We start from the raw sequence: 18,008 nt of genomic DNA, 5'->3' as shown, positions 1-18,008 counted from the left end.
GAGCATGTACATATATACATGTGTGTGTGTGTATATAAATATAAATATATATATATATAAAATGTGCACGGCATTTAACAGCCACAGTGTCAGGCATGTCTTCAGACTGCTGAAGGGATGGTGTCTGCAATAACATTATCTGCCCCCCTCAAATTTGCCTGTTCTTTTGAATCTTTCTTTGCAGCACATCTGAAGGATTTCTCTCTCACTCCTCACATCTTATTTCATTCACACTGAATATTTCATTATTTATTTGCTGTAGGAACTCAGGGAAACAAAAAAGAAGCATTACCTGACTCAGAGCTGCTTCTTAAAACCCTTTCTTTGCAGAAGTGCCCCTCCCTGCCCCATTTTGTAAGGAGGAGCAAAATCAGTGGTGTTGCCTTATGTTAACTTGAGGCACCTGCCACAGTGGCGGACTTGTAGCAGAAAAGTGTCTCAAAGAAAGGCTCAAGAGCTGGAATTATGACTGAATGTTGACTGAATTATGTTTCAGGTTACCTTGCTGTGCCAGCTTTAGGCAGTTTTCATTCTGTCTGCCTTTATTCTGCGCTCGCTTCTTCCCCACTGTATTGCTGCTCGTTGCTGTACTCCCTGCAACTCTTCCAAGTTTCCACTAAAATTTTCTCTTACTTCTTGCCCCATACATTTCATGCTTTAAAATGCCAACACCTCTGTCTCTCCCCCCACAATGTGCCTCCACTATAGAATGGCTTTTAGCTATACCATAGCTTTCAGCTCTGTTGCATATTCATATTAAAAATGACATTTTAGAAGGCAGTGATCCCTGCTGCTTTTCTTTTGGAACGGGCTTTGCCAGGTGCTCTCTCATTATGTCACTCAGATTCAATTTCACTTTCCTTCGGACTAAATATTGCCACAGATACCCAACACTTTCACTCTGCTGTATAAAAATAGACAGACCTTGAGTCCACTTTTTTTTCAGATCTATCGCAGTTCATGGGTAGCACAACAGAAACCTTTGCAGCGAGCAGTTTTGGTTTCTCCCCAGACTACCAACTAATTGCTTGTGTTTAGAGGGCTGGAGTCTATCCCTTCCTTATTGATGTGATGAGAAGTGTTTCCATTCACCCCGGTGGCCTGGAGCTTGATATAGCCCCTGCATCACCTGAAATCTAGAAGGACCCCTGTGGCATGTGGCACAGGACATTCCCAGGAGCTGCAGGCCTCCGCCTTGGTTTTAATGGGCTTGTTTCCTCTGAGTGTGTTACAGCAGCATGGAGATGAAAGGTTATATTTTTTAAAGATATTGCTGCTTCAAATTGCAGTAACATGGCTTTTCCTGGGACAATGCCACTAAAGGGCCTTACCGCTTCCCTTGTCCTTTACCTACAAACTAGCCTCCTTGCTTTCACTGCTCCCCTCTTTTGCTGCTGGTGGAACTGGGAAAACATGTTTTTACTGGCAAAAAACCCAATGAAGTAGGTGTGGAGACACCCATGGCAAACTTTGCGTAGAGAGTGGCTTAATGGGGCATAGCCAGGAGGTCAGACACAATACAAGATCCCTAAATCAGTCATAAGGAATTTTAAATACACCCGAAATACCCTTGTTGTGAAAGAGACTACGCCCAAAATCCTGCCTGCCTGCCTTGGTCTGCCTTTGTGAACAGCTGGGTGATGCATAGGTGGGTGCATTTTTGGGTTATAACAGCATGAAAGCATCTAGGACATACTGGCTACAGGAGACTTTTTTAGGTTCATTTTCTGTGCAAACTCCTTTCCCTCGAGAGGGGTTGCAGCAGCAGGGTGGAGGTAGTAACCACAGTATTTGACAGCCTGCTCAAAAGCAAGCCCCTCTTCCTTGGGGGTTAATGACCCTCTTAAGCTCACCCCATAGTTTTGCTTGTGGGGCCACAACCGAGCCGGGCATGCCAATATAGCTACCGCAGCAGCACCTAGCTGTAAGCATTAGCCAGGAGGAACAGCATACAGAGAAAAGCTGCTCGTTAAATTGATGTAATGAATTCCAGGAAGAAGTGTTCTATTTTGATTACGGGCATTCAGAGCGGGAACTGCTAGTACAGCACTTGAGATAAGGAAGAGGCCAGATGGACTTAAATAGCAAGTCTTAGTTTGACTTCTTATGTAATAATCTACCCCCATCACCATGAGGTCTGTGTGTCTCAGGCAGCTAAAAATAGAGCAGCCTCCCCCTGCCTTTCTCTCTGTCCAGCCTGTGGGAGGAAAGACTTGACTCACTCGCTTGTGTTTGGGTGAGCCCTGCAAACTGCATTGGCAAAGGGAAACAAGGGTCATGCATGCTGAAGCAATACTGGTCTCTCCCTAAGCCGCAGCAGACAGACAGAGGAAATATATTCACCCAAGTTATTAGCTGACCTGAATGGACCAGAAGATGTCACTTTCTCCCTGACCCAGCTCCAGGGAGACAAGAGCAGGGAGCTGGACTCAGTGATCCTAATGGGTCCCTTCCAACTTGAGATACTCTATAATTCTATGACTCTATAATACCTCCTGCTGAGGCACTCCATGCTCCCACCTACTCTGCACTGCAGAAATCCAGCCAGGGCTTATAGCCACTTACCCTCTGGCATTCAGGGGTTTGGGGCACCAAAACTAGACCAAAGCTTTTCCTTGTCCCCCTGTTTGTGAGCCTACGGGAGGCGATGACTGCCTGCAGTGGTGGCTATGACAGGTCATGCTGTGCTGGCAGAGGCAGGATGGGTGCTGGGGATGACAGTGTTCCTCGTGCTTTGCCATGCCCGTATGAGGACATTAGTCAGATGTGCTGTGCATCCTCAACCTTATGCCACCCTCAGGTGTTTCCCTTCAAAGACAATATAAGCATAATACTGACTTTCTAACAGGATGTCCCATGCAGCACACTCACTACGCTTGGACTTTCACTGTCATTTGCCAATGTTTTGTAACATTGAGACTAGAAAGTTCAGTTACTGTGCCAAAAAGAAAGCATCCTACAGGCTGGGATAGAAGTGTGGGCAATGCTTGTTCTAAATCGGTTATTAAAAACTGTTATATCCTCTGGCAGAGAAGGCTGGGAAACCCTGCCTTTAAATATACCTTTTTAATATTGATTTCTGCTTACTGCCATGAGGCATGCCAGCTTAATGAATGAGGATAATATTATTCTAGTGCCTGCTATTTAGTAATGTGTCCCAGAATGGGTCCCAGGTGTACATTTTGGTAACTATTCCAGCTGTGCATTTGAATCCATCATTGAAATTCACCATGTTATAGGGGTAGAAATATTAAATGGCAAAATTTGGATCCCAGTTGAGATCCAACATCACGGTTATTGCATTGTTTAGATCTAGGGGTTTGGTTTGTTCTTTGATGTAATACCCACAGCTGAAACCCAAGTATTTCAGTGATTTTGACCACATACTGCAGTCAGGGAGGGTGAAGGGTCTGATGTGTGGGCTTGGGCTGGGGCGAGGAGGAGACTGCCACAATGCTGGGCACACTGTCCTGCTTCGTCCCAGTCTCTGCTAATGTTAAATGAGGATAATTAAGTTTTCCTTCCTCCCAGAAGAGCTGGAAGACAGCCTCTTGATAAGTTATTCCTGAAAGTGCTTGCCAACTGCTTCGATAGTCTGTAAATATTTTGCAGACACTCTTTAACTGCAAGCACATTACATTCCTGCTCCAAGTTTTTCAGGCTTTTTCCCAGCTTCCCAGCAATGCTGCTGCTGGAAGAGAAGAGGGAGGGCAGGGGCACACGGGGGTGGGAGAGAAGGGAGCAAGGCTCCAGATCAGGGCATCTAGGTGCAAGAACAAACAACCCAGGACCTCCTCCCAGGATGAGCAACTAAAGCAGCTTTGCAGTCTTCCCATGGTACCCAGTGGCTTCCCTGCACTGCTGTGCCAATGGGATGGACTTCCTGGGTTCAGATCAACAGGGCAGGACCCCTCAGCTGAGAGAGGAGACCACCGGTGGAGACTGTGCAGCCTCAGGGGGGCTGCAGCGAAGGTGCCCACCAGGCAGTGATCATCTGTTCTCTCACACCCTATGAAAACTGGAGGGCACCAAATGCAATTACCAGATGTTGCCTCAAAACAAGCAAAGGGAGGCTCTTTTTCATGTACATTTCAATTGTACATGAATTTCAATAAACCACAGAGCCTGCAGGATGCTTTGGTAGTTAAGCTTGCACATGAGTCCCAGAAGCGATTCCATAAATCCGTGAAAGAAAAAGAGGTCTGTGAAAGCTTATTACATATCATTTCTGGCACAGAACTGCTAAAGGGTGGGAGAGCACAACAGGGAAGTATTTGTACCTGTTTTGCTTCTCTTCCTAGGCACTTGTTGCTGGTCACGGTAAGAGTCAGGATATTAAGTCAGCCAGATCCTCGGTCTGTATGATTTTTATTGTTAATTTTTCTGTGAACAAAAAAGAGTTTCTGTCTGTTCAGGCTGGAGGGCAAAGCTTGAAAACAAGCACAAGACTCATGAAAATTCACTGTGGTAGTCCTCTGCTTTTTACACGGTCTATTATTTTAGAGTCTGGCTTGTTGGAGTGTTTGAAATTACCCATCCTGAGCTCCTCTGTGTCCGCTGGAGTCCAGGTCTGGACTTTAGGACCACAGTGGAGGAGAATTCTTTTTTACCTGCCTTTTACCTAGACAGTGCATTGATTCCCATCTACAGGTTGATTTTATCCCTTTTTTTCCCTTGGGTTTTTGAGACCACTGACTTCTCTGCAGAGCTGTGGTAGCAGAGTTTCAGTATTCTAACACGAGTGAAAGTTCCATTGCACAACAGCCCTTACTGAAACAGAAGCATGTGAAGAAGACAGATTCAAACCAGCAGACTTTATGGAATGGTTAAACCATCCTCCAAATTTTCCATTTTCAGCCCTTCTCTTACACATGTTTGGAAACAGCACCTCGGTCAAAATGGAAACATGCCATGGGAGTTTCTCCTCTGGAAGTCTTAGTTGCTAAGTCTTGCTGGACAGGAACCTTCATCCAATAGCAAATGTCTAGATGCATCAGCAGCACCAGAGTGTGGCAGGACAATCCAACTGTGAAGGCCCATCAGCCAGGCACTTCCAGCAGTTCTCAGAAGCTGTTCCAGGAAAAGTCATCATGCAGGAAAAGTAAATCCAGACCAGCACAAAACTAAAGGCTTTCTGAGTAAGCACCCTATGCCAGCAGGGACGCATGCAAGGCATCCATGAGAAAATAAGAAAGAAAGAAAGAAAAAGCAGTCACTCCAAAATAGGCAAGATAGTGAAACCATGGAAAAAACACAGAAGACTTCTTCTCACTTGCCTCCTTCTCTTGGCCTCACAGACCAGCACATCTGGTAGACTAAAGGCTGGAAAGAAAAGGCATGTAGCGGAGAGCCCCAGGGGCCTATCAGGGGCGTCGGCACTTGCCCCTGGGTTCTCTGATGCTGAAAAATAAGGTCTTACGCTATACTGCAATTGTAAACACAACCTGGGGCCAGGAGAGAAGGCCAAGTAAGCTCAACTCCCAGCCCCAGAAAAGAGTGTGGCTTTTAGGCAGTGTGACAGCGAGGACCAAAATATAACAAAATGCAGGCTCAGCCCTTCCAGGCAGCTGGAGCTCAAGTTATGTCCACGTTGCAAAATACCAGGCAATTTTTCCACTAAATTTGCAAAAAGAATGACAGAGATTCTATGGGTCACTTGCAAACTTCCCCTCATCAAATCAAAAGCAGTTATTTGCCTGATGATTGTACATTGTCAGGAAATTTGCTGCATTCTCCAGCAAGACTCCTGCCTCGTGCACTCTCCTGACAGTCACTCATGTTTGAGTCACTGAGACTCAAACAACCTCAGTCTATTTAAAATTGTCTAGCAAATTATTAATCACAGTTTTAATACCAGGATTCGTTTCTGTGTGAATTTGCACTTTAAAAGAAGTACTTGTAAATCTATTGAAGCAATCAGTGTCTGAGACTGGATGATGATTGCTGTCACTGCGGCTATAGCTGGCCAGATGGCGCTGCTCATATGAGGCTTGAATCTGGTACAAAATGCAATTGTTTCCTTTGTGTTCACAATGCACATGCCCCAGGCTCAAAAAAAAACCCAGCACTTAAAACCCCACATAATTTTCAGAATACATTAATTCACAAAGTTTACGGTAACTTATTCCTGTGCCAAAAATAGACACTTTGCTTGTACAGCCGGTTTTCCTCCCCAGACACATGTGAAGATAGTAGTCATATCCCCCTCTGTCTTTTTCTGCTGGGTTTAACAAGGCAAATAAAGTTTGCTCTTGTAAGAGAACCTTTTCATTCACTTTTCCTTCACAGGCTGGTCCCCAGACAGCTGAGTCTGATGAGGGTGACCCAAACGTGACAAAGCTGCTGGTAGCTCTGAGTTAAGTTTCCCGTAGATAGGGTTAGACGAAAAGGCCTGGGTGTATTAATCGTCTGGATAGAGCTTTTAACATTTTTTATGAAGATGGAGTTGGCCATTTCTCTGCACTCCTGGTGGCTCAACAATTTCCACTATAAGCTTCTGTTTTCATTTGGTTTACATTTACCAAACTCGAATGTGTTCAGCCTCACATTTTCCACACTTGTAGTCTGCTCTGGGCTGGAATTTCTTTTCTCCATCTCAGGAAATAGGGATCATTTGTTTCCAAGAGCATGCCTGTGGAAAATTAGTTGTGAACATTAAACACATCCATCTGTTCCTTTGTGGGGCTTTACCACCTGCTTATAATGGAAAGGGACCTGAAATTTGGAAGGAGAAACTCTAGGGAGGCATCCTCTGTTGTCCCCATGAAAATCTACTCACAGTTAGTTACCTATGAATTTACGGAAAACCATCAACATCATTTTCACGTGCATCCACTAGAACATGATCCTGACCGTTATATGGGAAGGAGACCTGCTCCTCTTCACGGAGGAAAAGGGCTGTGGTACATCACACTGAGGACCATGCATGGCAAGCACCCCATCTCCTCACATGTTTCTGCCCATATCTTTGGCTCATTCCATCCAGCACAAGGTCCTGAAGATGACAAGGGTCTTCTGAAGCTTTGCTTTCAGGTAAGAACACAACTGACTTTTTAAATAAAAATGCCTACATGATGTATAGCCACAAATAAAGAGTAAAATTTTCAGGATAAAAATGTCAATATATTGTATAAGATTCCATCCCCTACAGAAATTTTCTCTCAGGAAATTCTACCATGAAGTATTGGCACCAGGATTGCTGGCATGCAGATCCCATACTGGCACAGGGGAGAATTAGTAATGGTGGATTTACACCTGACATTTGACATTTCACAGTTAAACTTTTCATGTTGTGCTACTAACCTGCAGCTCTGACAAGTGCAACCAGAGTGCAGGCATGAGTGCTACCCATGCACATCATAAAGCAAGTAAAATATATGGACAGACATCCAAGTTCTTAGAAGGTATGGTGTTCATACGCACGTAAAAGTGACAGGTGCAACAAAAGTATCCCAGCACCAAAATCTCCACTTATATACCTATCCATTCAAGGTGTGCAGACAGAACATTGATGTATAGTCTGAGGCTACGGACGAGGTGCAAAGCAAGAAATGATCATCAGCTGGTGCTGATATGACTCAGCTGCATTCATCTTGTCTGACTTCATCTTGCAGTTATCCAGTACATGCACTTTTGAACCAAATTATTATGGTCAGTTTTGATATACTATGCAAGAGGAGTCGACACTTAAAACACTGCACAATACAAACCTAAGTTTCTAGCTTCCTTACTAGCCTACATGGCTTTCATGTATTTGTGAAAGACCCAGACAAAAAATATCAAGAATATGCAAGAAATCAGTAAAGAGCAGCTGTAAAAAAAGAGGGGGGGGAAAAATAAAAGTGAGGAAATTACAAAAGAGGGTATTGGCCTCCCAGTATTTTCCTGTTTTGTACATCACAGCATAAATCTTTTTGAGACAGCAAAGTGGAAGGGTTTTCTTATTCAGGGGTATCTCCTGAAAGGAGAGAAATGGATGGATGTCTGGCAACTGAATGAGCTTTCGGGAAGAAAGTGCTATCAAGTCATGCTTCATACCAACCCAAGGCAGCAAAATTCATTAAGATTCAAGTGAGTTTGTTTTTTTTTTTTAATTCTTGTTTGAAACCTTTATGTAACCATTGAGTTAGCTATAAAAAAATAAATAAATTCATTGTCCAGGGAAAAAGAAAATGCTTACACTTGTGGTCTGAATCTTCTGCTACGCATGAAAACTGGAAATATCCCATAACTGTGCTGTTATACAAAGATTTAGCATAAACAAACAACTGTTGGTTAACTGTCATTCAGATATAGGACAAAGATCAAAGACTGCTGTCACAGTTCTACTGTATTGACTTTGGTTAGTTTTTTTCAGTTTTGTTCACCCGATTCCTGACATCCCAGTTGAAGTCATCGTATTTCAAAAGCTGCTGATCAACTTCAGATTTTTACCAAATCAGTAAACTCTCATTTTAGATGCTCTGCACTCAAGGAGGAGAGTGCCTGGTTGTGTATGAGAACATCTCAATGACTTGAAAATAAGGTTACATATGTAACTCACTATCCACTGGATCACGACACAGTTTTCAACAGCTTTGATTCATCTTTGCCTTTTCTCCTCCTGCCTCCCGAAATTAATGATTAAACAAGAAAAACAAGCAATGAATACTTTAGTTTAATGCCTAAGACTTTTTATTCCATTTGAGTGAATCAATACATTCCTTTATGAAATGGGAAGCAACAGTTAACATTGTACAATTTTATGTGCCATCTATTCTATTGTGGCAACAGAGAAGTTTGCAAATTTTTCCTGCATTGTGGTAGTCAATTTAAGACTCATTTACTCTGTGACTGGTGTTTCTGCAGAAGTCTCACAGTGAATGTAGTAAGTCTATCTGATATTCCATACAACATTATGTTTTATCTCTCTACTGCTATCTCATTTGTCATTCTAGCCTATATCACTTGATGTAAACAGTAATCTTGACATTAGCTTTAGAAGCAATGGTACTAATAGTACATGACATTAACAGTGTAAAACACTTCTTTGCACGTATCTCAAGCCCCCTAGTTTTCTGATACCCTTTATTAGTACCAGCACATACCAAGAGATCACTGGAAAGTCATCTTTCAGCCTAACAAGTAGAATGCAATGTTTTGTCTGGATACAGAGGAATTTGTTGACTGTTACTTTAGGCCTTACTTTCTTCATCCTGTCTGAAACTATAGCAATATCCTGCTACAGTCATACCAGTACAAATCTATCAACATCTGAGTGCAAAATCTGCTCCAGGGCATGTTTTTATATCTTGGAACACCAAATACATTTTCTTATTGTTATTTAGAGTAATTGCAACAGTAAAAGTCAGGTTTAAGACTTGGAAGCCTTATAAGAACACTTGCTTCCCAACATCTGGCTCGAGAAGAAAGGAGGTACAGCAGCAGAGGATATTAAATGCAAGAAGTGGCAAGGTCACTGACTGCACAGTTGACATAAGGAATGACCTTGTCATTCCTGGCCCCAGTAGAAAACCCAGCACTGGGTGGGCATAGCCTTTGGCAGCCCTGCTGCAGGTACCACAACGTGGTGCTGCTCCGGCTGAGCCCTGGCTCCCAGCACCAAGCCAGCACAGAGGCAAACATATATGTGATGTGGCTCCACCACCACTTTCACCCCTCCTCTACAAGGTAAGGAGGAACATTGGCCTTGTTTCTGGTGAGGGTCTCTAGACAGGAAGGTACCTCAAATAATAGCAGCATAGAGTGTTAGCATTGCAATAGGCAGCCAAACTCAGCTATCAGCTTTGTAACCTACCAGTGGGGTTTTTTTAGCCCTAAAGAAAAAAGTACAGCCTGTACCAAAAGCAAGTGTCTCAAAGGTCTGCTGTGCTCACACCCCCCAAAACCTCAGATCCGCAAGTGAGGTATTCCTCTCTCTCTTGTACTGCTTTGGGTTTTAGCTTGTTCTTCAGTAGTGTTCCTGTCTAGCTAGTTGCAAACAGGATTTGTGTTAACTTTTGTAATAAAAAAATAATTTAAAGAATATACTTCTATGCTTTCTATTTTCCATCTGTTTTTTGCATCAGTAGAACAGGAAGAGAGAAATTACTTCTCAAGACCAGCCAGTGCATACACAAGAATTGGAAATGCTCTCAGTGGTCTCTGCACAATCTAGGATACAGTCAAGGGAATAAATCAGGACTACAAACATAAACTCTCACTGTCTTGTGAGATATCTGAATGTGACTGGACTCACCAGAGACCAAATATTTGCACTATTATACCCAGATAAATGCCTGCTTTCTACTAAGTTATACTAATACAATGTGGAGAAAAATATAGTTCAAGTTGTCTACATTTTAAAGTCAGAGACTGAAAGGAAGTGGAGAAATGGGAAAATGAATAATGAAATCAAGAATACAGTTAGGAATAAAATGCTAGGAGGCTCTTATGAGCCTAAGCCATAAAGTGAAGCACAGATGAAATAACACAGTCAGTAACCACAGATAACGGTGCAAGTATAAATCCTGTAGCAAACACCACAGTACTATGTTTTCTCCCCGGGACGATGTTTTACCTGCTCTGAAATCCTCTGGTAAGTGACCAGTAGGAGAAGACATCCACTGTGTCATTTTAGAGGAGAGGAGAAGAATCTCCTCTGAAGAAAGAAGTTATACATAGCAGCCAAGGCTTTATTTTTATCAATGACTTCTCAAGCCAGCTGTGAACATTCACCCTTTTAATCACAGACTAATTAGGATCTACATATATCTAATCAAGACTGTAACTCTGAAGGTGCTCTAAATGCTTCTATAGGTAGTAGCGTATGTTTTAGCATACAGCACCTGGTGTTTCAACATTCAGGTAATCACACTGATGCTGAGGTAAAATCCAGACTTCTAGCACTAAACTTCAGAGGCAAGCAGTCACTTCCCGGTTACCCCATCCATTTGTTTATTTTTTAGCAAGCTGCCTATTTAAAAAACAAAACACAACAGAAGTCACACTGAAAATAATTTGATTAAAATTTAGTTCAGATCATTGAGCCACCTGCGTTACTGCTGCGGCTGGTGGAAACTGTGGTCCTGTGGCTCTTCCCATCACCATCCAAAAGACAACGGCCAAAACAGTAATGCCACTTCATGTGCAGGTAGCAGAAACATTCAGCAGCTGCCCCTGCTGTTGCTCAGTCAGTTTTCCTTCTGCTGGCACCTTCATCTGTGGTTACAAGTCAGGGCCCTATGAAGCAGGCAGACAGCAAGACCAGTGTCAATCGATCATGTTGCCAGATCTTCCGCTGCTCATTTCCTGCAGCATAATCTGAAAGAAAGCCTGTTTCCATGCCTGAGCTGGTCTGGACAAAGATAAATCTGAAGGCTGCCTAGTGACTACTGTATAAACATACAGCAAGTCTGATGATCTAACCTACAAGGCTTTGGTTATTTGGTATAATTAAGTGGAGAAGATGCCAAGAAAATAATTACTGGAAAGTTTTCTTTTGAGAAACTTATGATAGAAATTTCTCAACAGCTTCAAGGAACTCCATGGATGAGCTAAGCCCTTCCAAGTCCAGCAGATTGCCCTTTTTGTCATGAAAGTGGAATAATTCAGTCTCTTCCTCTTCCAGTTCCTCTCGAAATAGGTTTGTCTCTGAGGTAGGAATGATGATGATGCGAGGGACTGCATTGCTAATGATGGAGCCCAGGACTCCGTTCACTTGACTTTCTTGAGCTGCTGTCTGTGGAGTACCTGAGCCCTCTCCTCCACTCACACTGCTGCTATTCAGACCAACAGGCAGAGAGGCTGCTTTTAGGGAGCTGCTCACAAGTGTTGCAGGGAGACCCTGTAGGACTGGCTGCCTAAGCACCTTCTCCAAACAGCTGGAGGAGAGTGAAACCTGGAATTGAGACATAAGTTTTAGTGTTGTCATACAGCATATGACTACAGAAACCAGTAGCAGAAATGTTCATTACCACTAGCCATTTTTTGAGTCACCAGTCATATTTTCTAAACACTTGAATCACTTACTAGAAAGAGAGAAAATCAGGTGTGTTAACATCTACAGCTTGGAAAGCAGAATGTTAAATGAGGCAAAAGAAAACATGCCTAAATATCATCAGAGACCGAAAAGAGAAGAAGGAAAAGAAAAGCCCATTCCTATATCTGACTTATTTTATGTTTCAAAAAAGCACTTCTCCCTTTTAACACATCTCAAGGTACCAGATAATTGCACTTCTCTCTGTGTCTCATTGGAGGGATCTCAGGTAAGACTCAAGCACACTGTATTCTTCATTTGCCTACACTTTCATCATCCTTGTGACAACCTCTGTCATGGTATCCCCAAACGGCTCCTGTTATTGTCTCAGGGCAGTCAGTGGCTTTGCATGTACTGGATAGTACTTCCACCAGCAAAGAAGAGAAAACCAGCAACTGCTATTTTGCTTTGCTAAACACTTCCCATCTGCCTTCTTTGAGAAAACTTAATTTCCTACTTCGCCCTGATGGCAACTCCCCCGTGACCTTTCCATAACTCTTTGTGCACAGTACGCAAATCCAGAGTAAACTAAATAAGCTTTTAAAGTATTGGTTAGTATTTAAATACATTGGCAATGGAAGGCATGAGTGATCAATTTTGGCTTGCTATAGAAAATGACAGTTCAGGTTATAAAATGCTACATACAGAGAAAAGCTAGAGGTCCCTCCTTCCTGGAGAAAATCAACATTTAACATAAAATGCAGTTTTTACCTCATTACTATGTGAATTCTCATGAAGACTAATGGAATTCAGCATACAACAAAGTTTTACCCAGATTGCTATGAAGCTTCTATCAGAGTAACAGTTCTATTCATTTCTCTTCATATACTTGTAAGGCGTATTAACTAGCTACACTGAGTCTCTCCATAGGTTGAGCTTCCCATAATAGTTTTGTAAATATTTTTCCTCTATTGCAGATATTTCTGTTCTAGTCATAAACCTCATTAATTCCACTTTAGTCTTCTTGAAGCATTCAGGCATGTAATTCCCATGGATTTATAGAGATTTGGTGCTAAAACATCTTTTTAAAATGTTAGATTGGTCTCTGGCATGATTACAGCCAGCAGGAGCTATAATTTGGCTCCTCTGTCTCCACGTAGTCCATGGCCTGTGATACTGCCTTTATACTGGGAAATCCTTAAATCAAAAAGGGAAAGGGGGGGAGGGAGAGGGAGTATAGTGGCTGGTTTTGGTTTTTAAGATTTAGGGGTCATTATCTCAGTAAGTAGTTTAGCAGAATATCTTATTGCATAGCACAAGTCAGTCTGATTTTACAGACAGAGAACAAAACATATTTGTTTTTCATACAAATTATGTTGTTAAAAAAAAACAACAAACCACAAGAGATTTTTTTAGTCTCTCTCTCTTCCCCTCTGTTTCTCTGTCAGTCTGGGTATAGAATAAGACACTAGTATATTCTGAAGGATTATGTAAATTTACTCCACAAGCAGCAATCATTCACTGATTCCTATTGATGAAGATTTCTCCAGCCACTCTACTTATCCAAGTGGAGGGAAGAACAATGTGCTAAAACCAGCAGTTTAAATCAACCTGAAAGACAAGAACAGTCCATTCTTCCAAATCAAAGTTAATTATAGAATGAAAAACCTAAAACCAGTCCTCCCTGCTTCAAGTGCGGTCTTCACCACAGCAGAAGGAAGAGTTTCTTTTGAATATGGACACCACTTCCAAGTTTTTTTAGTTTTCATGCCAGGTAATTCCTTTGGCAGGAATCCTGGATGCAGAGAGCACACTTGGCAACTCTCTTTTGAAATCAAGTATTCAAACCTATCTTCCACTCATAATACATGCCTGCATTTTAATGCTTCCAAAAAGGCCTCTTCACTGCCACACCAGGTTTCCAGATGTCAGTCTACATCAGGTCTGCTACCATCCTAACTAACTTCAGTAAGTCATGGGGTTAGAGCATATCTCTGTGGCAGCACAGAAAACAGTCCCATGTGTTTTGTGCTATGCAAAGCACCAAGCCAGGGACACTGATTGGCTTTTTAACTTTCACTTGAGGGATGCCTTTTCTTTTTTGACAACCCATCTGCAGCTGTGCATTAAGGAGTTTTGATCTCAGTCAGTGAAAAGAATTCAGACGTACATAATTTATCTATTTTGTTAAATCAGAAAGTTAGGTGACCCTGCACCAAATTCACACTTGTATTTCCATAACTGAGCATTTTTGAAAGTGCTATAATTGGAATCCAATCATAGACAATTCAGTAATGCTATTAAAACCTTAAATATCTAAAACCACAGTGGGGTTGGGTTTTTTTTGAGGATAAATGGGTGGCCACATAATGAAACACTCTAACTGATCTTGACAAATAAAAATTTATTCTGATAGAATTAATGTTGATGCATTGCATTTAGCTAACACACAAAGGACCTTCACGCCACGCAGGAATCTTTGCTAAGAAAAGCAAATGATGCTTTGAATATTCAATGTAAATGAATTCTACACATCTTGGTGAACAACACTGAAAGCCTCAACCTGAAAGTATTTTTGTTTAAAATACTTTTGTATTTATCAAAATAATTCAACAGATGTCTTTCAAGGACAAATTATAGCATCTGAGCCTTCTTGTGGGCTATGCAGCTGACAAATTCCAGAATCCAGGGTCATTTTCTTAATTGCTGAATACCTTTATGCAGACCACCTCAGATTTATTTTCCTTCTCCTTCCTTATGAGACTGAAAGCTGGTGGTTCTTCAGAACCTGGAGACAACCTCTTGTCTTTGATACTTAGCTACCACCTTGGACACGCTGGGCTAGTGATGGAGGACAGCAGAAGTGGGCAGAAGATTTGATTCCATGTTGCCTGCCACTACATTTGAATTCCTTGGTTTTCCATCAGTACTATTCACAACAGTTGCAGGGAAAGACCAAGGTTTCTCAGGACTTGATCTTAAGGAGACACATGAAAGAAGACAGGAAAGATGCATGCAGGAACCAGTTCATCGGCTGGCTGTAAATTTCCAGAACAGTTCCTGCTTTAAACTATGCTATCTCCAGACAATTAGCATCAGAGCTAGAAGGGAGCAGAAGGGACAGAAGCAGATGCTGTAGCTGACCAAGGTATGGATGTTTGGATACACACAACAGAGTAGCCCCATGAAAAGGTGCCTTCACCAAAAAGTGGGTGCTACTCAGTCCAGCCACACACAGAGGATTGTAAGCCTGCTTGGAAAAACAGCACTGATATATGCTTGACATTGTGCCACCCATACAAATAATCATTTTGAAACTGGGGTTACGGTTCTGGCAGATGCTGACTCATGGGTGACCTATTGCTTCCATCCTCAGAGGTTCCTTATGCAACAAAGTTTTCTTTGTCCAAAACTTCAACAGTTTGGGCAACGAGCATGATGCATCCACAGAAGATGCACTGAGTATTCACCATCTCCTCTTTCAGTGAGGGAAGGGTGGCAGCTGCCAGACTCTCCCACCCTTAGGGAGAAATGGGAGTTTCTTTCGAGACTTCCCCTTCAACAGAAATAAAACATTTTAATGTTTTTTTTTTCTGAAGGAAGGAAAAAAGTGGCCTCTATCATGTCAAACTCTTTTGCAGCCCTGGCTTTGTAGTAAAAGGAGGTTACCACAATGTGGACACAAGGGTCAGGATGTGAGGAAGCAGAACTGGGTTAGATAAACAGGAAAAGAGGCATTCAACTTCCTGCATTTGATGCCACTGACTGTGCTTCAACGCAGCTTTAGAGCTATGAGTCAATGCTGGCTTTCCAAAAACAGGCAACATATTAGTGAAAAAAAATGAATAAGGCATTATTGGCATTCTCTTTAGGTACAAAAAAAGAAATAAAGGCAATGACGAAGAGGACATCAGAATCAGGATAAATAAAGCCTTCAGAAGAAACAGGTGGTTATAAAGATTGAATTATTATTTCAGAGATTATGTGCTGTAGCAAGATTAACACTAAAATGGAGAGTCCCCAGCAGAGACTTTTTTCCTTACCTTTTCTGCAGTTGCTGCATTGTAGCTGCAGGTCTTTGGGAGCAGATCTCTCTTCTCCTGTCTTGGACTTGAGAAAGAGTGACTTCGGCATGGCTGCAGCTTCTTACGAGCTTGCTCTACAGGGTCAAGTTCTACATCACTCCAGGTCTAATAATAAATGATGAAGAATTTCAGACAGGTACATCCTTTCTCAAATTCTAAAAGTTCTCCAACTCTATCAGAAACCATGCACACCTATAGGAAACTAAAGCTGTTCTAACACAGGTCTCACCCTCAAAACTGCCCTGGGGAGAGGCTTGATTTTTAATCTTGCCACTTACCCTGGACTATTTTTCTGAACCAAAACAAAACTTTGAAATAACGAAAAATTAGTTATTCTCTTTTCACCAATATGTTTTACACCCTTTTTTATCTCATTGTTTGTGCTACGCTTATAGCTGCATAGTGCCTTAAGTCTAAAGATGAGAGCAAGTACAACCAATCTGTTTGGCTTATGGCAGTCTGCATGACCATCAGCTGGTACAAAACCATGGACATGGACAGGACCAAATCCACATTTGTATATATCCTAACTGGATACCCAGAACACCCAGGGCTTCTTAAGCCCCATGACCTCGCTTCTTCTTTGTACCATCATTAGCGGATGGGTCACAATGAGTGGGTTCTGTGCTGATTTTCTGATAGCATGCCAGTAAATGTAGCACTATCATGACATTGCAACCATGCCATTCTATTTACAGGCTTGGGAAGAGGCCATCTATCATCCTTAACTTTGTGGTGACTTTTTTAATTGAATATCAGTGATGAAACCGTTCCACTACTTTCCACACCAGCTTTTAGATATGGATGGATGGACAGAGGGACAGACAGGCTTCCACACAAGTGGGAAGCTAGTGCATAATTCCACTGCATCACCTTGCTCATGCATCTATGTATTGCCACCTTTTTATTTCTTCTCCCTTGTAGAATTAAACTGTAAATACAACTTTATATGACTTGTAAAAGCATTGTCTCCCTACACTAAGGACATAACATACAGAGGGAAGTGTTGGTGGCAACGGGTGCATCTTTTACAGTGTTGCTGGTGCCATTCCTGCTCATCAATACTTTAGGGGAGCTTTCCAAACTTTCACTCAGTCCTGTTGCCATGCGAGAGTTGTTGAGCTTAGCTTTTATTTCAGCAGCTGCTGTTTCAGCTAAAATCTGTATAACTGCACTGAGCTGTTGGTTACCCCAAGAACAACTACCTTTGGCTGCATCCACTCACAACACAGTGCCGTACTTTACTAACAGCATTATTTGAGAATCCTAAGCCAAAGCTGTGCCAAAGACTGAAGCCTCTTATCCACATTATACCATGTCTTTAAACAGCACCCCCAATTAAACACACACAATAATCTGCTAACCCAAATGAACCAAAACCAAGTAGTGACCAACAGTGAAGAACAGAAAGCTTCTTGGATCAAGGTAGGTGATACAACTGAAATTACCTCATTTGACATCAAACAGTGGATTAATGGGGAGAAAGTGAAGGAATAAATTTAAGTCAAGGCAATTTAAAAGATGAAAGGGGCAAAAAAGAAGTTGGAAATAAGTAGACAAGGAGCCATCCCTGTCTTAAACTATGCCAACACATTTCCATGTCACTAGACCTGCTCTCTACAACCAGTGGATGAATCATAGAATTATAGAATAGAATCAGCTAGATTGGAAAATACCTTTAAGATCATCAAGTCCAGCTGTTACCCAGGACTGCCAAGTCCACCATTAGACCGTGTCACTGAGGGTCTCATCTACATGGATTTTGAACACTTCCAGGAACAGTGATTCCACCACTTCCCTGGGCAGCCTGGTCCAATGCCTGAGCACCCTTCTGGTGAAGAAATTTTTCCTAATATCCAGCTTAAACCTCCCCTGGAGCAGCTTGAGGCCATTTCCTCTTGTCCTATCGCTTGTTACTTGGGAGAAGAGACCAGCCATCTCCTCGTTCCATCCTCCTTTCAGGTAGT

The 18,008-nt window shown here is 42.1% G+C and overlaps 1 protein-coding gene across 5 annotated transcripts in view; it reads right to left on the bottom strand.

Moving 5' to 3' along the window:
* Positions 1–10,564: 10,564 nt before the first annotated feature.
* Positions 10,565–18,008, bottom strand: part of LOC130603889 (melanopsin-like) — a 67,735-nt gene continuing 60,291 nt past the window's right edge. For all 5 annotated transcript variants that reach the window (XM_057417994.1, XM_057417998.1, XM_057417995.1 and 2 more), the window contains 2 exons: positions 16,000–16,146; positions 10,565–11,878 (listed from right to left, as the gene is read on the bottom strand). In XM_057417994.1, the coding sequence (XP_057273977.1) occupies positions 11,489–11,878; positions 16,000–16,146 (537 nt within the window). In that variant the 3' untranslated portion in view covers positions 10,565–11,488. The remainder of the gene's footprint in view (positions 11,879–15,999; positions 16,147–18,008) is intronic.

The sequence above is a fragment of the Pezoporus wallicus genome, unplaced genomic scaffold, assembly GCF_028554395.1.
Source record: "Pezoporus wallicus isolate ANWC-B61680 ecotype Strahan unplaced genomic scaffold, APGP_CSIRO_Pwel_v1 contig_6999, whole genome shotgun sequence".
NCBI lineage: Eukaryota > Metazoa > Chordata > Aves > Psittaciformes > Psittacidae > Pezoporus > Pezoporus wallicus.
This window is presented reverse-complemented; position numbering and strand designations above follow the sequence as displayed.